The sequence below is a fragment of the Hyla sarda genome, chromosome 6 (genome assembly GCF_029499605.1).
Source record: "Hyla sarda isolate aHylSar1 chromosome 6, aHylSar1.hap1, whole genome shotgun sequence".
Taxonomy (NCBI): Eukaryota; Metazoa; Chordata; class Amphibia; order Anura; family Hylidae; genus Hyla; species Hyla sarda.
In genome coordinates, this window is record NC_079194.1 from 7,800,050 (window position 1) to 7,824,868 (window position 24,819).

General features: G+C 46.0%; 1 protein-coding gene across 1 annotated transcript in view; it reads right to left on the reverse strand.

Moving 5' to 3' along the window:
• Positions 1–3,209: 3,209 nt before the first annotated feature.
• RPAP2 (RNA polymerase II associated protein 2) overlaps positions 3,210–24,819 on the reverse strand; it is a 78,343-nt gene continuing 56,733 nt past the window's right edge. Inside the window, exons 11-12 of the mRNA XM_056523151.1 lie at positions 3,469–3,537; positions 3,210–3,348 (exon numbers count right to left, since the gene is read on the reverse strand). Of these exons, the coding sequence (XP_056379126.1) occupies positions 3,294–3,348; positions 3,469–3,537 (124 nt within the window). The 3' untranslated portion in view covers positions 3,210–3,293. The remainder of the gene's footprint in view (positions 3,349–3,468; positions 3,538–24,819) is intronic.

Genomic DNA, 24,819 nt, shown 5'->3' on the forward strand with positions numbered 1-24,819 from the left:
ACGATTCAAAATATTATAATATTTAACACTATTATATTTAACATTTCTATATATTTAAATACTATACCCTACAAAATCTATCACATTTTATAAATACCGTATATACTCGAGTATAAGCCGACCCGAATATAAGCCGAGGCCCCTAATTTCACCCCAAAAACCCAGGAAAAGTTATTGACTCGACTATAAGCCTAGGATGGGAAATACATCATCCCCCCATGTAATCATCCAGACCCCGGTCATCATCCCCCCTTCATCATCACCACCTGTCATCACCCCCCCCCCCCCCCTCTTCATCATTACCCTGTCATCATCCCACACCGCCACCTTCATGATCACTGCTTGTCAATGTCTGATTTAACAGTGGTCGTCAACCTGCGGACCTCCAGATGTTTCAAAACTACAACTCCCAGCATGCCCGGACAGCCATCGGCTGTCCGGGCATGCTGGGAGTTGTAGTTTTGAAACATCTGGAGGTGCGCAGGTTGAAGACCACTGCCCGGGCCTTCGTCATCATCCAGTCCCCCCCTCCCCCCTTTAGTTTTGTACTCACCTCCGCTCGGCGGGACGTTCGGGTGAGCTGGTCCGGGCCATCTGTGCTGCCGGACCGTCCGGTGGGGAGGGATAGTTAAACGTCCCTGTGCGTCGTCGTCGAGGTAACGTCATTATTCCGGGGCCGGGCGCGAAGAAGAGGCCCACCCGGTGAAGATGGACAGCCCGGAACGACTATCCCTCCCCACCGGACGGTCCGGCAGCACAGATGGCCCGGAGCAGCTCACCCGAACATCCCGCCGAGCGGAGGGGAGTACAAAACTAGAGGGGGGGAGGGGGGTCTGGATGATGACGAAGGCCCAGGCAGTGGTCTTCAACCTGAGGACCTCCAGATGTTTCAAAACTACAACTCCCAGCATGCCCGGACAGCCGATGGCTGTTGTAGTTTTGAAACATCTGGAGGTCCACAGGTTGAAGACCACTGAGGGCGGAGAGTTCACTAGAGTATAAGTGTTTTCTGCACGAAAAATCGTGCTGAAAAACTCGGCTTATACTCGAGTATATACGGTAAGTCAGGTTTCACAATGTGTTTTTCTGTATACAAAAAAAGGTTTTAAATATGCAATTTTTATACGGCAAAAAAATAAAATAAATTATAAAAATGTATACATTACAATTCTTTTATTTCATTATTATTATTTTTTAATGGTTAATGGTCTATGGGAAATGGATTCAGCAGCTGTTTTAAGCGGTGGCTTCACACTGCATTTTTTTTTGTTCCTGTTTAATATTTACGTTTTAAACTCTTAAAGAAAAAATGACATGTTAAAGGGGTGCTCAGGGTTTGGAACAAACTGCTCCAAACGCTGGAGTCGGGAGCTCGTGATGTCATGGCCCCGCCACTCATGAGGTCACACCTCGCACCCTCAATGCAAGTCTATGTGAGGGGGTGTGACAGCTGTCTCGCCCCCTCCCGTAGACTTGCATTGAGGGGGTGGGACGTGACGTCATGAACGCGGCGGGGCTATGACATCACGAGCTCCCGGCGCCGGCTCCAGCGTTTGGAACAGTTTGTTCCAAACGCTGAGCAGCGGAGTACCCCTTTAACATGTCATTTTTTTCCTTTTTAAGAGTTTAAAACGTAAATGTTAAACAGGAACAAAAAATGCAGTGTGAAGCCACTGTTAGGCGTCTATTATATAAGAGGAAGATGTTACCGAGGATAGAAAAATATATGTAAAGAATTCCATTTTGACAACAGGTAAATAAAATACATCGATAAATAAAGTGATAAACTTAAAAAAAAAAAAAAACTCCTTAAAAGGGGTACTCCGGTGGAAAACTTTTTATTTATTTTTTTTTTATTTTTTTTTAAATCATCTGGTGCCAGAAAGTTAAACAGATTTGTAAATGACTTCTATAAAAAATATTAATCCTTCCAGTACTTATTAGCTGCTAAATGCTACAGAGGAAATTCTTTTCTTTTTGGAACACAGAGCTCTCTGCTGACATCATGACCACAGTGCTCTCTGCTGACACCTCTGTCCATTTTAGGAACTGTCCAGAGCAGCATATGTTTTCTATGGGGATTTTCTCCTACTCTGGACAGTTCTTAAAATGGACAGAGATGTCAGCAGAGAGCACTGTGCTCGTGATGTCAGCAGAGAGCTCTGTGTTCCAAAAAGAAAAGAATTTCCTCTGTAGTATTCAGCAGCTAATAAGTACTGGAAGGATTAAGATTTTTTTAACAGAAGTAATATACAAATCTGTTTAACTTTCTGGCATCAGTTGATTAAAAAAATAAAAATAAAAAAATCGTTTTCCACCAGAGTACCCCTTTATAGGGAATCTGTCGTGTATCACCCACACTAACCTTTTGGTTTCTTCTCTGAACTATGACCCTGAACAAACACTTTCCCACAATCCCCCATGGTTACATGCAAAGTGAAACAGAACTCTCAATAAAGGGGACTGCTGTTGAACTGAGCATGTGCGACCACATTAGAGGGTCAAAACCAAGGGCAGCAGGTCAATGGATACGTCTAGATATACGTTTCTCTACCATTTTCTAAGATAGAATTGTGTAAACTCAATGGATGCGAAAATTGCAATATAAATGCATTGGTTCTTCGGTGGTTAACTTTTTTATTTTTTTTATTTTAATGAACTGGTGCCAGAAAGTTAAACAGATTTGTAAATTACTTAAATTAAAAAATCTTTATCCTTCCAGTACTTCTTAGCAGCTGTATGCTACGGAGGAAATTCTGTTCTTTTTGAATTTCTTTTTTGTCTTGTCCACAGTGCTCTCTGCTGACACCTCTGTCCGTGTCAGGAACTGTCCAGAGCAGGAGAAAATCCTCATAATAAACCTATGCTGCTCTGGACAGTTCCTGACATGGACAGAGGTGTCAGCAGAGAGCACTGTGGACAAGACAAAAAAGAAAAAAAAAAAAGAACAGAATTTCCTCGGTAGCATACAGCTGCTGAAAAGTACAGGAAGGGTAAAGATTTTTTAATAGAAGTAATTTACAAATCTGTTTAACTTTCTGGCAACAGTTGACTTATACAGACCTAAAAAAAAAATTTAAAATTTCCACCGGAGTACCCCTTTAATTCCCAGTAAAACAAATGTATGGGCAATTCTATCAAATTGTACCTGGGGCTTTATTTTTTTTTTTTAACATATAATGAAAATTAATTATCCTACCATCTTGAGTCTACAGCTCCTCTAAAGATTTATAGGTTTCCATGACTACAAACAAACCCTATGTTGTCTGATCCTACACTTCTATTTCCTTCTATCACCTAACGTTCAGTGGACTGTTCACAGTTTGTAACCATAGTTTTGCATAGGAGCTGAAAACACAAAACGGCACATTATTTTTAGTCATTCTTTACTTGTCATATGTCATTATTTGTGGTAATAAAAATACTGAGGTGTCTTGTATATTTTGTACATCAATGATAAATACTTACACTGACAGCAGAACAATAGCGATTATCGACCATTCAGGAAGCGCGTGGCTAATATTCGTATTTGTAAATCTGAAACACAAAGAAAAAGATTTTTCAGAAAATAAACTACAAATCATAGGTAAAAAAATAAATGACAGGATTAAATTATATACAAAATCACTAACAGGGTAAACTTCTATTAGTAATGTAGTTTATAGTGGAAAGTGAAGCCGTGAAAAAGTAAGAAAAAGTGTAAATGTATTAGCGGTGACTCTTTAGTGAGTGTTCCTTCTCTTCCCCGACAGGTTTCGTCATGGAAAGGAGGTAAGAACATTTTGCTTTTTAATGCCCAATCTGTTTGTTGTCAATGAAGACAGACCGCTGAAAGAGAAGTGGAGGGGGCAGGGGACCGAAGAGTCTGGAGGGGGCAGGGGACAGAAGAGTCTGGAGGGGGCAGGGGACCAAAGAGTCTGGAAGGGGCAGGGGACCGAAGAGTCTGGAGGGGGCAGGGGACCGAAGAGTCTGGAGGGGGCAGGGGACCGAAGAGTCTGGAGGGGGCAGGGGACCGAAGAGTCTGGAGGGGGCAGGGGACCGAAGAGTCTGGAGGGGGCAGGGGACCGAAGAGTCTGGAGGGGGCAGGGGACCGAAGAGTCTGGAGGGGGCAGGGGACCGAAGAGTCTGGAGGGGGCAGGGGACCGAAGAGTCTGGAGGGGGCAGGGGACCGAAGAGTCTGGAGGGGGCAGGGGACCGAAGAGTCTGGAGGGGGCAGGGGACCGAAGAGTCTGGAGGGGGCAGGGGACCGAAGAGTCTGGAGGGGGCAGGGGACCGAAGAGTCTGGAGGGGGCAGGGGACCGAAGAGTCTGGAGGGGGCAGGGGACCGAAGAGTCTGGAGGGGGCAGGGGACCGAAGAGTCTGGAGGGGGCAGGGGACCGAAGAGTCTGGAGGGGGCAGGGGACCGAAGAGTCTGGAGGGGGCAGGGGACCGAAGAGTCTGGAGGGGGCAGGGGACCGAAGAGTCTGGAGGGGGCAGGGGACCGAAGAGTCTGGAGGGGGCAGGGGACCGAAGAGTCTGGAGGGGGCAGGGGACCGAAGAGTCTGGAGGGGGCAGGGGACCGAAGAGTCTGGAGGGGGCAGGGGACCGAAGAGTCTGGAGGGGGCAGGGGACCGAAGAGTCTGGAGGGGGCAGGGGACCGAAGAGTCTGGAGGGGGCAGGGGACCGAAGAGTCTGGAGGGGGCAGGGGACCGAAGAGTCTGGAGGGGGCAGGGGACCGAAGAGTCTGGAGGGGGCAGGGGACGAAGAGTCTGGAGGGGGCAGGGGACCGAAGAGTCTGGAGGGGGCAGGGGACCGAAGAGTCTGGAGGGGGCAGGGGACCGAAGAGTCTGGAGGGGGCAGGGGACCGAAGAGTCTGGAGGGGGCAGGGGACCGAAGAGTCTGGAGGGGGTAGGGGACCGAAGAGTCTGGAGGGGGCAGGGGACCGAAGAGTCTGGAGGGGGCAGGGGACCGAAGAGTCTGGAGGGGGCAGGGGACCGAAGAGTCTGGAGGGGGCAGGGGACCGAAGAGTCTGGAGGGGGCAGGGGACAGAAGAGTCTGGAGGGGGCAGGGGACTGAAGAGTCTGGAGGGGGCAGGGGACTGAAGAGTCTGGAGGGGGCAGGGGACTGAAGAGTCTGGAGGGGGCAGGGGACTGAAGAGTCTGGAGGGGGCAGGGGACTGAAGAGTCTGGAGGGGGCAGGGGACTGAAGAGTCTGGAGGGGGCAGGGGACTGAAGAGTCTGAGCAGGCACTCTCGGGAGTAGAGGTGGGGGAGGACAGTGGGACGGAGTTGCAGGACAGTCAGGCAGTTAGCTGGGTTACAGTTAGAAAGAGGGGTAGGGGAAAAAGTGTCAGGGAGGCTAGTCCTGAACTGGCACACCCCAACAAGTTTGCCCGCTTGGCAGATGAGGGGGATGCCATTACAGAGCTAGGAGAACTGCAGCAGGATACCACCTCTGACCGCCAGGGGGGTGTCTGCTCCAGTAAGGAGGGAGTGAGGAGTACAGGGCAGGCCAGACAGGTACTAGTGGTGGGGGACTCAATTATTAGGGGGACAGACAGGGCAATCTGTCACAAAGACCGGGATCGCCGAACAGTGTGTTGTCTGCCTGGCGCACGAGTTCGGCACATCGCGGATCGGGTTGACAGGTTGTTGGGCGGGGCTGGAAAGGACCCAGCAGTCATGGTACATATTGGCACCAATGACAAAGTAAGAGGTAGGTGGAGTGTCCTTAAAAATGATTTCAGGGACTTAGGCCGCAAGCTTAAGGCAAGGACCTCCAAGGTAGTCTTTTCTGAAATACTACCAGTACCACGAGCCGCACCAGAGAGGCAGCGGGAGATCAGGGAGGTAAACAAGTGGCTCAGAAGCTGGTGTAGGAAGGAAGGGTTTGGGTTCATGGAGAACTGGGCTGACTTCGCTGTCGGTTACCAGCTCTACCGTAGGGACGGGCTGCACCTCAATGGGGAGGGTGCAGCTTTGCTTGGGGAGAAGATGGCTAGAAGGGTGGAGGAGTGTTTAAACTAGGGACTTGGGGGGAGGGAACCTACAGCAAAGAGGGGGAAGATAGTGTAGATAAAGAGGTGGGAATTATAAATGTACCTGGGGGTGGAGCGGAGGGAGGGGTTAGAATAGTTAATAGGAATAAGCTTCATAGGAAAATAAAACTTACACCCTTGAATCCCATTAACCCCAATAACATAAAGGATGGAAATGTAAAGTGTATGTTCACAAATGCCAGAAGCCTAGCAAATAAAATGGGGGAGCTTGAGGCCTTGATACTGGAGGAACATATTGATATAGTTGGGGTCACTGAGACATGGCTGGTGATATAGTTGGGGTCACTGAGACATGGCTGGACTCCTCGCATGACTGGGCTGTCAATCTGCAGGGGTTTACATTGTTTCGCAAGGATAGAATGAACAGAAAAGGTGGTGGAGTCTGTCTGTATGTAAGAAGTGGTATGAAAGTCAGTGTGAACGATGCCATAGTGTGTGATGATTCTGAGGATGTGGAATCATTGTGAGTAGAATTACAAAAGGAGGGAAATACTGAAAAAATAGTATTTGGTGTAATCTACAGACCCCCTAATATCACTGAAGAGATAGAAGTTCAGCTTCATAAACAAATAGAGAGGGCCGCCCGGGCAGGTACAGTGGTAATAATGGGAGATTTTAACTATCCAGATATAGATTGGGGTCCGGGGTTGGCTAAAACTACAAAGGGGCGACAATTCCTAAATTTATTGCAGGATAATTTTATGGGCCAGTTTGTGGAGGACCCAACAAGAAGTGATGCCTTGTTGGATCTGATCATTTCCAACAACGCAGAGCTGGTTGGTAATGTAACTGTGCGGGAAAACCTTGGTAATAGCGACCACAATATAGTTACTTTTGACTTAAAATGTAGAAAACAAAGACAGGCGGGGAAGGCAAAAACATATAACTTTAAAAAGGCAAATTTCCCTGGGCTGAGGGCTGCACTACAGGACATAGACTGGGGGAGGGGTTCTCAAATGCTGATACAGAAGGTAAATGGGACATCTTTAAATCAACTCTAAATAACTATACAGCTAAATATATACCAAAGGGGAACAAATATAAACCATTAAAACTAAATCCTACATGGCTGACAAATGAGGTTAAAAGAGCAAGAAACAACAAAAAAATAGCCTTCAAAAAATACAAATCTGATGGGTCAGCTATAACATTTAAACAGTACAAGGAGCTTAATAAAATCTGTAAAAATGTAATAAAAACAGCAAAAATTCAAAATGAGAGACAGGTGGCCAAAGAAAGCAAAACTAATCCTAAATATTTTTTTAGACATATAAATGCAAAAAAACCAAGGACAGAGCATGTAGGACCCCTTAATAATGATAATGGGGAGGTTGTCACGGGCGATCAAGAGAAGGCGAAGCTACTGAATGGGTTCTTTAGTTCTGTATATACTATGGAAGAAGGAGCTGACATTGGCCAGGTCAGTGCTGGTAACACATCATGTACAGGTCAGTGCTGGTAACACATCATGTAGTGTACTGAACTGGCTTAATGTAGAGATGGTACAAGGTAAGTTAAGTGATATAAATGTAAGCAAATCCCCAGGACCGGATGGACTACACCCAAGAGTTCTTAGAGAGGTAAGTTCAGTAATATCTGTACCCCTGTTCATGATATTTAGAGATTCTCTGGTGTCTGGTATTGTGCCAAGGGACTGGCGCAAGGCGAATGTGGTGCCAATCTTCAAAAAGGGCTCTAGGTCTTCCCCAGGAAACTATAGACCGGTAAGTTTAACGTGCATTGTGGGTAAATTGTTTGAAGGACTTATAAGGGATTACATACAGGAATACATAGGGGATAATTGTATTATAAGTGATAGCCAGCATGGGTTTACTAAGGATAGAAGTTGTCAAACCAATCTAATTTGCTTTTATGAAGAGGTGAGTAGAAGCCTTGACAGAGGAATGGCTGTGTATATAGAGGGGGGCTGTGTATATAGAGGGGGGCTGTGTATATAGTGGGGGGCTGTGTATATAGAGGAATGGCTGTGGATATAGTGTTTCTGGATTTTCCTAAAGCGTTTGATACTGTCCCTCACAGACGTCTGACAGGTAAGTTAAGGTCTTTGGGTTTGGAAATTTTAGTTTGTAACTGGATTGAACACTGGCTCATGGATCGTACCCAGAGAGTGGTGGTCAATGATTCGTACTCCGATTGGTCCCCGGTTATTAGTGGTGACCCCAAGGTTCTGTACTGGGCCCGCTGCTGTTTAATTTATTTATTAATGATATAGAGATGACACCAAGCTTTGTAGCACGGTACAGTCTATAGAGGATGTGCATAAGTTACAAGATGACTTGGATAGACTAAGTGTCTGGGCATCCACTTGGCAAATGAGGTTCAATGTGGATAAATGTAAAGTTATGCATCTGGGTACTAATAACCTGCATGCATCGTATGTCTTAGGGGGGATTAAACTGGCAGAGTCACTGGTAGAGAAGGATCTGGGTGTACTTGTAGATCACAGACTACAGAATAGCACAATGTCAGGCTGCTGCTTCCAAAGCCGGCAGGATATTGTCATGTATCAAAAGAGGCATGGACTCGAGGGGCAGGGACATAATACTCCCCCTTTATAAAGCATTGGTACAGCCTCACCTGGAATATGCTGTTCAGTTTTGGGCACCTGTCCATAAAAGGGGCACTGCGGAGTTGGAAAGGGTGCAGAGACGCGCGACTAAACTAATATGGGGAATGGAACATCTTAGCTATGAGGAGCGATTAAAGGAGTTACAATTGTTTAGTCTTGAGAAGAGACGTTTAAGGGGGGATATGATAAACGTATATAAGTATATAAATGGCCCATACAAAAAATATGGTGAAAAACTGTTCCAGGTTAAACCCCCCCAAAGGACGAGGGGGCACTCCCTCCGTCTGGAGAAGAAAAAGTTTAGTCTCAAGGGGCGACACGCCTTCTTTACCATGAGAACTGTGAACTTATGGAACAGTCTACCTCAGGAACTGGTCACAGCAGGAACAATTAACAGCTTTAAAACAGGATTAGATACATTCCTGGAACAAAATAAGATTAATGCTTATGTAGAAATATAAAATCTCATCCCTTCCCCAATATCGCGCCACACCCCTACCCCTTAATTCCCTGGTTGAACTTGATGGACATATGTCTTTTTTCGACCGTACTAACTATGTAACTATGTAACTATGAGGGGGCAGGGGACTGAAGAGTCTGGGGGCAGGGGACTGAAGAGTCTGGGGGCAGGGGACTGAAGAGTCTGGGGGCAGGGGACTGAAGAGTCTGGGGGCAGGGGACTGAAGAGTCTGGGGGCAGGGGACTGAAGAGTCTGGGGGCAGGGGACTGAAGAGTCTGGGGGCAGGGGACTGAAGAGTCTGGGGGCAGGGGACTGAAGAGTCTGGGGGCAGGGGACTGAAGAGTCTGGGGGCAGAGGACAGAAAAGTCTTGGGGCAGAGGACAGAAGAGTCTGGGGGCAGGGGACTGAAGAGACTGGGGGCAGGGGACAGAAGAGTCTGGGGGCAGGGGACAGAAAAGTCTTGGGGCAGAGGACAGAAGAGTCTGGGGGCAGGGGACAGAAAAGTCTTGGGGCAGAGGACAGAAGAGTCTGGGGGCAGGGGACAGAAAAGTCTTGGGGCAGAGGACAGAAGAGTCTGGGGGCAGGGGACAGAAAAGTCTTGGGGCAGAGGACAGAAGAGTCTGGGGGCAGGGGACAGAAAAGTCTTGGGGCAGAGGACAGAAGAGTCTGGGGGCAGAGGACAGAAGAGTCTGGGGGCAGGGGACAGAAAAGTCTTGGGGCAGAGGACAGAAGAGTCTGGGGGCAGAGGACAGAAGAGTCTGGGGGCAGGGGACAGAAGAGTCTGGGGGCAGGGGACAGAAGAGTCTGGGGGCAGGGGACAGAAGAGTCTGGGGGCAGGGGACAGAAGAGTCTGGGGGCAGGGGACAGAAGAGTCTGGGGGCAGGGGGCAGGGGACTGAAGAGTCTGGGGGCAGGGGACTGAAGAGTCTGGGGGCAGGGGACTGAAGAGTCTGGGGGCAGGGGACTGAAGAGTCTGGGGGCAGGGGACTGAAGAGTCTGGGGGCAGGGGACTGAAGAGTCTGGGGGCAGGGGACTGAAGAGTCTGGGGGCACGGGACTGAAGAGTCTGGGGGCAGGGGACTGAAGAGTCTGGGGGCAGGGGACTGAAGAGTCTGGGGGCAGGGGACTGAAGAGTCTGGGGGCAGGGGACTGAAGAGTCTGGGGGCAGGGGACAGAAGAGTCTGGGGGCAGGGGACAGAAGAGTCTGGGGGCAGGGGACAGAAGAGTCTGGGGGCAGGGGACAGAAAAGTCTTGGGGCAGAGGACAGAAGAGTCTGGGGGCAGGGGACTGAAGAGACTGGGGGCAGGGGACAGAAAAGTCTTGGGGCAGAGGACAGAAGAGTCTGGGGGCAGGGGACAGAAAAGTCTTGGGGCAGAGGACAGAAGAGTCTGGGGGCAGGGGACAGAAAAGTCTTGGGGCAGAGGACAGAAGAGTCTGGGGGCAGGGGACAGAAAAGTCTTGGGGCAGAGGACAGAAGAGTCTGGGGGCAGAGGACAGAAGAGTCTGGGGGCAGGGGACAGAAGAGTCTGGGGGCAGGGGACAGAAGAGTCTGGGGGCAGGGGACAGAAGAGTCTGGGGGCAGGGGACAGAAGAGTCTGGGGGCAGGGGACAGAAGAGTCTGGGGGCAGGGGACAGAAGAGTCTGGGGGCAGGGGACAGAAGAGTCTGGGGGCAGGGGACAGAAGAGTCTGGGGGCAGGGGACAGAAGAGTCTGGGGGCAGGGGACAGAAGAGTCTGGGGGCAGGGGACAGAAGAGTCTGGGGGCAGGGGACAGAAAAGTCTGGGGGCAGGGGACAGAAGAGTCTGGGGGCAGGGGACAGAAGAGTCTGGGGGCAGAGGACAGAAGAGTCTGGGGGCAGAGGACAGAAGAGTCTGGGGGCAGGGGACAGAAGAGTTTGGGGACGGGGGATGTGTTGGGGCAGGGGACGGAAGAGTCTGGGGGCGGGGGACAGAAGAGTCTGGGGGCAGGGGACAGTAGAGTCTGGGGGCAGAGGACAGAAGAGTCTGGGGGCAGAGGACAGAAGAGTCTGGGGGCAGGGGACAGTAGAGTTTGGGGGCGGGGGATGTGTTGGGGCAGGGGACGGAAGAGTCTGGGGGCGGGGGACAGAAGAGTCTGGGGGCGGGGGACACAGATTCTCTTATTTCCTGACATGTCTTTTGGAGTAAACACTTTTCTATAATATAGTTCTGCTACTACACCTTTACATAGGACTTGTGCTGTTGCTGTTCATCCTCTTGGTAATGTATGAATAAATTGACGACTGGGCGTTATCAATCTTCTCTCCCATTTGTTTTGTTCCTACACGGTCTAGTAGGGTCTAATCCACATGAGGACATGTCCTACCATCAATAGAAATGATAACACTCTGCAGCCAATGCATTCATACATTTCCAGGAGGAACAAATGAGGAATAATAAATACATTGCTCCATTATTTTATAGGAGCTACAAGTATTTGCTCAGAGAGGTGACGGCTGCAATTTATATAAATGTAACATAGAATGATGATGAGGATGGTATTGGAGATTCTGGAATGGTTTTATCTCTACCACAAACAAGAGGATCTATAGGATCAGTCTCATTGTGTGACTACAGAGGATCTATAGGATCAGTCTCATTGAGTGACTACAGAGGATCTATAGGATCAGTCTCATTGTGTGACTACAGAGGATCTATAGGATCAATCTCATTGTGTGACTACAGAGAATCTATAGGATCAGCCTCATTGTGTGACTACAGAGGATCTATAGGATCAGTCTCATTGTGTGACTACAGAGGATCTATAGGATCAGTCTCATTGTGTGACTACAGGGGATCTATAGGATCAGTCTCATTGTGTGACTACACAGGATCTATAGGATCAGTCTCATTGTGGGACTACAGAGGATCTATAGGATCAATCTCATTGTGTGACTACAGAGGATCTATAGGATCAGCCTCATTGTGTGACTACAAATGATCTATAGGATCAATCTCATTGTGTGACTACAGGGGATCTATAGGATCAGCCTCATTGTGTGACTCCAGAGGATCTATAGGATCAGTCTCATTGTGTGACTACAGAGGATCTATAGAATCAGTCTCATTGTGTGATTACACAGGATCTATAGGATCAGTCTCATTGTGTGACTACAGAGGATCTATAGGATCAGCCTCATTGTGTGACTACACAGGATCTATAGGATCAGCCTCATTGTGTGACTACAGAGGATCTATAGGATCAGTCTCATTGTGTGACTACAGAGGATCTATAGGATCAATCTCATTGTGTGACTACAGAGGATCTATAGGATCAGCCTCATTGTGTGACTACAGAGGATCTATAGGATCAGTCTCATTGAGTGACTACAGGGGATCTATAGGATCAGCCTCATTGTGTGACTACAGAGGATCTATAGGATCAGTCTCATTGTGTGACTACAGAGGATCTATAGGATCAGCCTCATTGTGTGACTACAGAGGATCTATAGGATCAGCCTCATTGTGTGACTACAGAGGATCTATAGGATCAGTCTCATTGTGTGACTACAGAGGATCTATAGGATCAGTCTCATTGAGTGACTACAGAGGATCTATAGGATCAGTCTCATTGTGTGACTACAGAGGATCTATAGGATCAGCCTCATTGTGTGACTACAGAGGATCTATAGGATCAATCTCATTGTGTGACTACAGAGGATCTATAGGATCAGCCTCATTGTGTGACTCCAGAGGATCTATAGGATCAGTCTCATTGTGTGACTACAGAGGATCTATAGAATCAGTCTCATTGTGTGATTACACAGGATCTATAGGATCAGTCTCATTGTGTGACTACAGAGGATCTATAGGATCAGCCTCATTGTGTGACTACACAGGATCTATAGGATCAGCCTCATTGTGTGACTACAGAGGATCTATAGGATCAGTCTCATTGTGTGACTACACAGGATCTATAGGATCAGCCTCATTGTGTGATTACAGAGGATCTATAGGATCAGTCTCATTGTGTGACTACAGAGGATCTATAGGATCAGTCTCATTGTGTGACTACAGAGGATCTATAGGATCAGTCTCATTGTGTGACTACAGAGGATCTATAGGATGATCCTCATTGTGTGACTACAGAGGATCTATAGGATCAGCCTCATTGTGTGACTACAGAGGATCTATAGGATCAGTCTCATTGTGTGATTACACAGGATCTATAGGATCAGCCTCATTGTGTGACTACAGAGGATCTATAGGATCAGTCTCATTGTGTGACTACAGAGGATCTATAGGATCAGCCTCATTGTGTGACTACAGAGGATCTATAGGATCAGCCTCATTGTGTGACTACAGGGGATCTATAGGATCAGCCTCATTGTGTGATTACAGAGGATCTATAGGATCAGCCTCATTGTGTGACTCCAGAGGATCTATAGGATCAGCCTCATTGTGTGACTACAGGGGATCTATAGGATCAGCCTCATTGAGTGACTACAGAGGATCTATAGGATCAGCCTCGTGTGACTACAGAGGATCTATAGGATCAGTCTCATTGTGTGACTACAGAGGATCTATAGGATCAGTCCCATTGTGTGACTACAGAGGATCTATAGGATCAGCCTCATTGTGTGATTACAGAAGATCTATAGGATCAGCCTCATTGTGTGACTACAGAGGATCTATAGGATCAGCCTCATTGTGTGACTACAGAGGATCTATAGGATCAGCCTCGTGTGACTACAGAGGATCTATAGGATCAGTCTCATTGTGTGACTACAGAGGATCTATAGGATCAGTCCCATTGTGTGACTACAGAGGATCTATAGGATCAGCCTCATTGTGTGATTACAGAAGATCTATAGGATCAGCCTCATTGTGTGACTACAGAGGATCTATAGGATCAGCCTCATTGTGACTACAGAGGACCTATAGGATCAGTCTCATTGTGTGACTACAGAGGATCTATAGGATCAGTCTCATTGAGACTACAGAGGATCTATAGGATCAGTCTCATTGTGTGACTACAGAGGGTCTATAGGATCAGCCTCATTGTGACTAGAGAATCTATAGGATCAGTCTCATTGTGTGACTACAGAGGATCTATAGGATCAGTCTCATTGTGTGACTACAGAGGATCTATAGGATCAGCCTCATTGTGTGACTACAGAGGATCTATAGGATCAGTCTCATTGTGTGACTACAGAGGATCTATAGGATCAGTCTCATTGTGTGACTACACAGGATCTATAGGATCAGCCTCATTGTGTGACTACACAGGATCTATAGGATCAGTCTCATTGTGTGACTACACAGGATCTATAGGATCAGCCTCATTGTGTGACTACAGAGGATCTATAGGATCAGCCTCATTGTGTGACTACAGAGGATCTATAGGATCAGCCTCATTGTGTGACTACAGAGGATCTATAGGATCAGCCTCATTGTGTGACTACAGAGGATCTATAGGATCAGCCTCATTGTGTGACTACAGAGGATCTATAGGATCAGTCTCATTGTGTGACTACAGAGGATCTATAGGATCAGCCTCATTGTGTGACTACAGAGGATCTATAGGATCAGCCTCATTGTGTGACTACAGAAGATCTATAGGATCAGCCTCATTGTGTGACTACAGAGGATCTATAGGATCAGTCTCATTGTGTGACTACAGAGGATCTATAGGATCAGTCTCATTGTGTGACTACAGAGGATCTATAGGATCAGTCTCATTGTGTGACTACAGAGGATCTATAGGATCAGTCTCATTGTGTGACTACAGAGAATTTATAGGATCAGCCTCATTGTGTGACTACAGAGGATCTATAGGATCAGTCTCATTGTGTGATTACAGAGGATCTATAGGATCAGTCTCATTGTGTGACTACAGGGGATCTATAGGATCAGTCTCATTGTGTGACTACAGAGGATCTATAGGATCAGTCTCATTGTGTGACTACAGAGGATCTATAGGATCAGTCTCATTGCGTGACTACAGAGGATCTATAGGATCAGTCTCATTGCGTGACTACAGAGGATCTATAGGATCAGTCTCATTGCGTGACTACAGAGGATCTATAGGATCAGCCTCATTGCATGACTACAGAGGATCTATAGGATCAGTCTCATTGTGTGACTACAGAGGATCTATAGAATCAGTCTCATTGTGTGATTACACAGGATCTATAGGATCAGTCTCATTGTGTGACTACAGAGGATCTATAGGATCAGCCTCATTGTGTGACTACAGAGGATCTATAGGATCAGTCTCATTGTGTGACTACAGAGGATCTATAGGATCAGCCTCATTGTGTGACTACACAGGATCTATAGGATCAGCCTCATTGTGTGACTACAGAGGATCTATAGGATCAGCCTCATTGTGTGACTACAGAGGATCTATAGGATCAGCCTCATTGTGTGACTACAGAGGATCTATAGGATCAGCCTCATTGTGTGATTACACAGGATCTATAGGATCAGCCTCATTGTGTGACTACAGAGGATCTATAGGATCAGCCTCATTGTGTGACTACAGAGGATCTATAGGATCAATCTCATTGTGTGACTACAGAGGATCTATAGGATCAGCCTCTTTGTGTGACTACAGAGGATCTATAGGATCAGTCTCATTGTGTGACTACAGAGGATCTATAGGATCAGCCTCATTGTGTGACTACAGAGGATCTATAGGATCAGCCTCATTGTGTGACTACAGAGGATCTATAGGATCAGTCTCATTGTGTGACTACAGAGGATCTATAGGATCAGTCTCATTGTGTGACTACAGAGGATCTATAGCATCAGTCTCATTGTGTGATTACAGAGGATCTATAGGATCAGTCTCATTGTGTGATTACAGAGGATCTATAGGATCAGTCTCATTGTGTGATTACAGAGGATCTATAGGATCAGTCTCATTGTGTGATTACAGAGGATCTATAGGATCAGTCTCATTGTGTGATTACAGAGGATCTATAGGATAAGCCCCATTGTGTGACTACAGAAGATCTATAGGATCAGCCTCATTGTGTGACTACAGAGGATCTATAGGATCAGCCTCATTGTGTGACTACACAGGATCTATAGGATCAGCCTCATTGTGTGACTACAGAGGATCTATAGGATCAGTCTCATTGTGTGACTACAGAGGGTCTATAGGATCAGTCTCATTGTGTGACTACAGAGGATCTATAGGATCAGTCCCATTGTGTGACTACAGAGGATCTATAGGATCAGCCTCGTGTGACTACAGAGGATCTATAGGATCAGTCCCATTGTGTGACTACAGAGGATCTATAGGATCAGCCTCATTGTGTGACTACAGAGGATCTATAGGATCAGCCTCATTGTGTGATTACAGAAGATCTATAGGATCAGTCTCATTGTGTGACTACAGAGGATCTATAGGATCAGCCTCATTGTGTGACTACAGAGGATCTATAGGATCAGCCTCATTGTGTGACTACAGAGGATCTATAGGATCAGCCTCATTGTGTGACTACAGAAGATCTATAGGATCAGCCTCATTGTGTGACTACAGAAGATCTATAGGATCAGCCTCATTGTGTGACTACAGAGGATCTATAGGATCAGCCTCATTGTGTGACTACAGAGGATCTATAGGATCAGCCTCATTGTGACTACAGAGGATCTATAGGATCAGTCTCATTGTGTGATTACAGAGGATCTATAGGATCAGTCTCATTGTGTGACTACAGAGGATCTATAGGATCAGCCTCATTGTGTGACTACAGAGGATCTATAGGATCAGTCTCATTGTGACTACAGAGGATCTATAGGATCAGTCTCATTGTGTGACTACAGAGGATCTATAGGATCAGCCTCATTGTGACTACAGAGGATCTATAGGATCAGTCTCATTGTGTGATTACAGAGGATCTATAGGATCAGTCTCATTGTGTGACTACAGAGGATCTATAGGATCAGTCTCATTGTGTGACTACAGGGGATCTATAAGATCAGTCTCATTGTGTGACTACAGGGGATCTATAAGATCAGTCTCATTGTGTGACTACAGAGGATCTATAGGATCAGCCTCATTGTGTGACTCCAGAGGATCTATAAGATCAGTCTCATTGTGTGACTACAGAGGATCTATAGGATCAGTCTCATTGTGTGATTACAGAGGATCTATAGGATCAGTCTCATTGTGTGACTACACAGGATCTATAGGATCAGCCTCATTGTGTGACTACAGGGGATCTATAGGATCAGTCTCATTGTGACTACAGAGGATCTATAGGATCAGCCTCATTGTGACTACACAGGATCTATAAGATCAGCCTCATTGTGTGATTACAGAGGATCTATAGGATCAGTCTCATTGTGTGACTACAGAGGATCTATAGGATCAGTCTCATTGTGTGATTACAGAAGATCTATAGGATCAGCCTCATTGTGTGACTACAGAGGATCTATAGGATCAGCCTCATTGTGTGACTACAGAGGATCTATAGGATCAGTCTCATTGTGTGACTACAGAGGATCTATAGGATCAGTCTCATTGTGTGACTACAGAGGATCTATAGGATCAGCCTCATTGTGTGACTACAGAGGATCTATAGGATCAGTCTCTTTGTGTGTCTACAGAGGATCTATAGGATCAGTCTCATTGTGTGACTACAGAGGATCTATAGGATCAGCCTCATTGTGTGACTACAGGGGATCTATAGGATCAGCCTCATTGAGTGACTACAGAGGATCTATAGGATCAGCCTCGTGTGACTACAGAGGATCTATAGGATCAGTCCCATTGTGTGACTACAGAGGATCTATAGGATCAGCCTCATTGTGTGATTACAGAAGATCTATAGGATCAGTCTCATTGTGTGACTACAGAGGATCTATAGGATCAGCCTCATTGTGACTACAGAGGATCTATAGGATCAGTCTCATTGTGTGATTACAGAGGATCTATAGGATCAGTCTCATTGTGTGACTACAGAGGATCTATAGGATCAGCCTCATTGTGTGACTACAGAGGATCTATAGGATCAGTCTCATTGTGACTACAGAGGATCTATAGGATCAGTCTCATTGTGTGACTACAGAGGATCTATAGGATCAGCCTCATTGTGACTACAGAGGATCTATAGGATCAGTCTCATTGTGTGATTATAGAGGATCTATAGGATCAGTCTCATTGTGTGACTACAGAGGATCTATAGGATCAGTCTCATTGTGTGACTACAGGGGATCTATAAGATCAGTCTCATTGTGTGACTACAGGGGATCTATAAGATCAGTCTCATTGTGTGACTACAGAGGATCTATAGGATCAGCCTCATTGTGTGACTACAGAGGATCTATAGGATCAGTCTCATTGTGTGACTACAGGGGATCTATAAGATCAGTCTCATTGTGTGACTACAGGGGATCTATAAGATCAGTCTCATTGTGTGACTACAGAGGATCTATAGGATCAGCCTCATTGTGTGACTACAGAGGATCTATAGGATCAGCCTCATTGTGTGACTACAGGGGATCTATAGGATCAGCCTCATTGTGTGACTCCAGAGGATCTATAAGATCAGTCTCATTGTGTGACTACAGAGGATCTATAGGATCAGTCTCATTGTGTGACTACACAGGATCTATAGGATCAGTCTCATTGTGTGACTACACAGGATCTATAGGATCAGCCTCATTGTGTGACTACAGGGGATCTATAGGATCAGTCTCATTGTGACTACAGAGGATCTATAGGATCAGCCTCATTGTGACTACACAGGATCTATAAGATCAGCCTCATTGTGTGATTACAGAGGATCTATAGGATCAGTCTCATTGTGTGACTCCAGAGCCGCCCATGGATCCAGGCGTGAGACTGATCTGCGCTCATGTGACAATGCTGTAAACCTGCTAGGCTGGAGATAAATGGTAGAGACAGGCGTTCACCAGGGGACCTGCCGACACACAGCGCCGTGCATGATGTCCTGCTATTGATTGAAGCGCGGGGAGGCGATGTCCGTGCTGCAGTTATTTGTGTCTATTAACTTCTAGTCAATGTTCTTATTGATTGGTGAGATCCCGACACTGGTCCCTGCCATTAATATGCCACCTGGGTTGTTGTATCGAGAGGGGCCGACGATAGAACAATCCCACCTGTAAGAGGAGACGTCATTCCAGGCCCAGGCCACTTTTTTAGAAATTTTTTTACAGTTTTGACCCTAAAGTTAAAGGGGAACTCTGTTACTTAAATTCTAAACCCCTATCCACAGGATAGAAGATAAATGTCTGATTTAAAGAAAGAAGCGAAGCGGTGGCCGGCGCGTCCCTCCATGTATCTCTACCCTTAAAGGGTATTGGCTAAGAATGTCTGATAGGGGTCACATCTCCAGCAGCCCCCTACCTATTGAGAGGAGACCCAACCCAGGTGGCGGCAAACTAAAGTAGCCGCTGAGGACATGAATAGGAGAGGGGACAGAAGGCTTTTCCCTGAGAGTTTAAGGCAGTCCAGGGGGTGGCGCTGCACTCTGCTAACTCCATCTGTTTCAAAGGAGTACTCTGTGCTGCAAGACAACGTATCCCCTATTCAGGGGGAAAAAGGTGAAGAGGAAAAAGAAAAAAGGTGAAGAGGAAAAAGAAAAAAGTGAAGAAGAAAAAGAGAAAAGGTGAAGAGGAAAAAGAAAATGGTGAAGAGGAAAAAGAAAAAAGGTGAAGAGGAAAAAGAGAAAAGGTGAAGAGGAAAAAGGTGAAGAAGAAAAAGAGAAAAGGTGAAGAGGAAAAAGAAAATGGTGAAGAGGAAAAAGAAAAAAGGTGAAGAGGAAAAAGAAAAAAGGTGAAGAGGAAAAAGAGAAAAGGTGAAGAGGAAAAAGAAAAAGGTAAAGAGGAAAAAGAAAAAGGTAAAGAGGAAAAAGAAAAAGGTGAAGAGGAAAAAGAAAAAGGTGAAGAAGAAAAAGATGAAGAAGAAAAAGGTGAAGAAGAAAAAGAAAAAAAGGTGAAGAAGAAAAAGGTGAAGAGGAAAAAGAAAAGAGGTGAAGAGGAAAAAGAAAAGAGGTGAAGAGGAAAAAGAAAAAGGTGAAGAGGAAAAAGAAAAAAAGGTGAAGAAGAAAAAGGTGAAGAGGAAAAAGAAAAAAAGGTGAAGAGGAAAAAGAAAAGAGGTGAAGAGGAAAAAGAAAAAGGTGAAGAGGAAAAAGAAGAAGGTGAAGAGGAAAAAGAAAAGAGGTGAAGAGGAAAAAGAAAAAAGGTGAAGAGGAAAGAAAAAAGGTGAAGAAAAAAAAGAAAAAGGTGAAAGAAAAAGGTGAAGAGGAAAAAGAAAAAAAGATGAAGAAGAAAAAGAAAAAAGGTGAAGAGGAAAAAGAAAAAAGGTGAAGAGGAAAAAGAAAAAGGTGAAGAAGAAAAAGAAAAAGGTGAAGAAAAAAAAGAAAAAGGTGAAAGAAAAAGGTGAAGAGGAAAAAGAAAAAAAGATGAAGAAGAAAAAGAAAAAAGGTGAAGAGGAAAAAGAAAAAAGGTGAAGAGGAAAAAGAAAAAGGTGAAGAGGAAAAAGAAAAAGGTGAAAGAAAAAGGTGAAGAAGAAAAAGAAAAAAAGATGAAGAGGAAAAAGAAAAAAGGGTGAAGAAGAAAAAGGTGAAGAGGAAAAAGATGAAGAAGAAAAAGAAAAAGGTGAAGAGGACAAATAAGAAGAGGAGAAAGGAGAAGGAGGAGTTAGAACAATAAGAGGAGGATGAAGAGGAGGAAGAATAAAAGGAGAAAGAAGTATACGAGGAGGAGGGAGAAGAAGAATAAGAGGAAAATGATACAACCATAAATAAAAAACAATGATTATCCCCTATCCCAGTGTTTCCCTACCAGGGTGCCTCCAGCTGTAGCAAAACTACAACTCCAAGCAGCCTTTGGCTGTCCGGTTGTGCTGGGAGGTGTAGTTCTGCATCAGCTAGAGACACCCTGGTAGGGAAACACTGCCCTATCCTGTGGGAGCAGCATCATACAGGGTACAGGCCACATATCTGCAGAAGAGCTGTATACACAAAACGGCAGGATATTTAGAATGAAAACTACACTGCTCAAAAATAAAGGGAAGACTTAAAGGAGTAGTCCAGGGCGCACGGGCCGGACCGCAAAAAAAGAAAGAAAACAAACTTTCTCCTGCCGGCCTATGCGGCCCCGGAGCTCCGGTACAGGTGTTCGGTCCCCGGGCTGTTTGCTTCTTAATTCCTGTTGGCCCGGCACGTCACACGGAGCTTCAGCCTATCACTAGCCAAGGCGGGACATCGCTGCGGCCGGTGATAGGCTGAAGCTCCGTGTGACGTGTCGGGCTATCAGGAAGTAAGAAGCAAACAGTCCGGCGACCGAACACCTGTACCGGAGCTCCGGGGCCGCATAGGTAGGCAGGAGAAAGTTTGTTTTCTTTTTTTTTTTGCAGCCTGGACCGGATAAAATAAGAAAAATGCACGCCGGACTACTCCTTTAAACAACACAATGTAACTCCAAGTCACTGACACTTGTGTGAGATCCCACTGCCCACTCAGGAAGAACACTGATTGACAATCAATTTCACATGGAACAGACAACAGGTGGAAATTATAGGCAATTAGCAAGACACCCCAATAAAGGAGTGGTTCTGCAGGTAGTGACCACAGACCACTTCTCAATCCCTATGCTTCCTGGCTGATGTTTTGGTCACTTTTGAATGCTGGCAGTGCTTTCACTCTAGTGGTAGCATGAGAAGGAGTCTACAACCCACACAATGGCTCAGGTAGTGCAGCTCATCCAGGATGGCACAACAATGCGAGCTGTGGCAAGAAGGTTTGCTGTATCTGTCAGCGTAGTGTCCAGAACATGGAGGCGCTACCAGGAGACAGGCCAGTACATCAGGAGACGTGGAGGAGGCCGTAGGAGGGCAACAACCCAGCAGCAGGACCGCTACCTCCTCCTATGTGCAAGGAGGAGCAGGAGGAGCCCTGCAAAATGACCTCCAGAAGGACACAAATGTGCATGTGTCCACTCAAACGGTCAGAAACAGACTCCACGAGGGTGGTATGAGGGCCCGACGTCCACAGGTGGGGGTTGTGCTTACAGCCCAACACCGCGCAGGACGTTTGGCATTTGCCAGAGAACACCAAGATTGGCAAATTCACCACTGGCGCCCTGTGCTCTTCACAGATGAAAGCAGGTTCACACTGAGCACATGTGACAGAGTCTGGAGACGTCGTGGAGAACGTTCTTCTGCCTTCAACATCCTCCAGCATGACCAGTTTGGCACAGGGTCAGTAATGGTGTGGGATGGCATTTCTTTGGGGGGCCGCACAGCCCTCCATATACTTGCCAGAGGTAGCCTGACTGCCATCAGGTACCGAGATGAGATCCTCAGACCCCTGGTGAGACCATATGCTGGTGCAGTTGGGTTCCTCCTAATACAAGACAATGCTAGACCTCATGTGGCTGGAGTGTGTCAGCAGTTCCTACAAGAGGAAGGCATTGATGCTATGGACTGGCCGCCCGTTCCCCTGAATCCGATTGAGCCCATCTGGGACGTCTCTCTCCATCCACCACAGACTGTCCAAGAGTTGGCGGATGCTTTAGTCCAGGTCTGGGAGGACATCCCTCAGGAGACCATCCTCCACCTCATCAGGAGCATGCCCAGGCGGGGAGGTCATACGGGCACGTGGAGGCCACACACACTACTGAGCCTCATTGGGACTTGTATTAAGGACATTACATAAAGTTGGATCAGCCTGTAGTGGGGTTTTCCACTGTGATTTTGAGTGTGACCCCATATCCAGACCTCCAGGGGTTGATAAATTTGATTTCCATTGAGAATTTTTGTGTGATTTTGTTGTCAGCGCATTCAACTATGTAAAGAGGAAAGTATTTCATACGATTAGTTCATTCATTCAGATCTAGGATGTGTTATTTAGTGTTCCCTTTAGTTTTTGAGCAGTGTATAAAGGTGCTTTATTACTTTTAGCTGCACTGAAGCCGCATGCTTTACATGGTTACATAGGTGAATAGTCATTCCTGATGCCCGTCCATTGCACTTTGGTTATAAGCGCCACGGTCCCGGTGATTTTACACTAGTGTCTATACGTTTCTATTAGTCACATGACTGCGGACATGCATAAAACTACTTCTGCATAGACCTGAGTGTTAGTCTACAACAGTGGTCTCAAATTGTGGCCCTCCAGCTGTTGCAAAAACTTCAACTCCCAGCATGCCCGGACAGCCAACGGCTGTCCGGGCATGCTGGGAGTTGAAGTTTTGCAACAGCTGGAGGGCCACAGTTTGAGACCACTAGTCTAATATAATCTTCTATGTGATTTATCTGTTGACAGCATCGAACATCATAAAGGACACAAACAAAAGCCAAAACCTCAAGAAGTACAGGAAACCTAAAAATAACCTAGAACGCTGCGTATTAAAGTATATGAAGACCAAAACTGTGTTCTGAGCAAAAAGATTCCCTTGAAGGGGCTTCCCCATAACTTATCACCTATACCCAGGATAAATGTATGACCTCTGGGGGCCCCCATCCATGGCCCCTTACTATAACAGGGGCCCTGATCCTTTTCACTGTACACCAGCAGTAAAGGGGAGTTAAACAGGATCAAGGTCAGACTCCTGTCCTGCTCTCCATTAAAGGGAACCTGACATTAGATTTTACAATATATAATGCAGCACAATGCGTTATATATAATTAAAGGGGCACTACGGTGGAAATTTTATTTATTTTTATTTATTTAAATCAACTGGTGCCAGTAAATTAAACAGATTTGTAAATTACTTCTATCAAAAAATCTTAATCCTTCCAGTACTTATAAGCTGCTGAATACTACAGAGGAAATTATTTTCTTTTAGGAACACAGAGCTCTCTGCTGACATCAGGAGCACAGTGCTCTCTGCTGACATCTCTGTCCATTTTTAGGAACTGTCCAGAGCAGCATATGTTTTCTATGGGGATTTTCTCCTACTCTGGACAGTTCTAAAAATGGACAGAGATGTCAGCAGAGAGCACTGTGGTCATGATGTCAGCAGAGAGCTCTATGTTCCAAAAAGAAAAGAATTTCCTCTGCAGTTTTCAGCAGCTACTAAGTACTGTAAGGATTAAGATTTTTAATAGAAGTAATTTATAAAATCTGTTTAACTTTCTGACACCAGTTAATAAAAAAAAAAAAAAAAAAAAAAAAAAGTTTTCCACCGGAGTGCCCCTTTAAATCTTCTTCCTCACCATGCCTGGAAGATGTTCCTGCTGAAGATATGAACTTTGAAAGGTGTCCCCGCCGGTCCATATGTAGTCCCCTGGTCGGGATCCATCATTATTCTGCTCTGTCTGCAGAATGGTGAGGAGGGCTGTCAATCATGCTAAGTGGGCGTGATTACAGCCAAAACAGAAAGGACTAGAAGAGGATGGCTCCAATCCAGGGGACTACTTACCAGCCGGCAGGGACACCTTTCAAACTTCATATCTTTACCATCACTGCCAGGAGGAACGTATCCCGGGTAAGGAAGAAGAGTTTACCATATAACCTGTTGCCAAGCGTTAAACATGGTAAAATCTGATGTCAGGTTCTCTTTAAGCAGCACTCCAGGTTTGTCTGCTTTTTGCCCATTTGATGCACACTCACCATCACTAGTTCTACAGCGCCATCTGTTTTATTCCAGCACCTTACTGTAACTGGGTCATGTGATCACCAGTGAAACGCACAGAAAATAGGTATCAGAGAAAGGGGTCCATGTCAAGTCCGCTGACGTCCTGTGAACTACAGAATGACACTATCACCTGTCAGATTCTCCTGGAAGCTCCCAG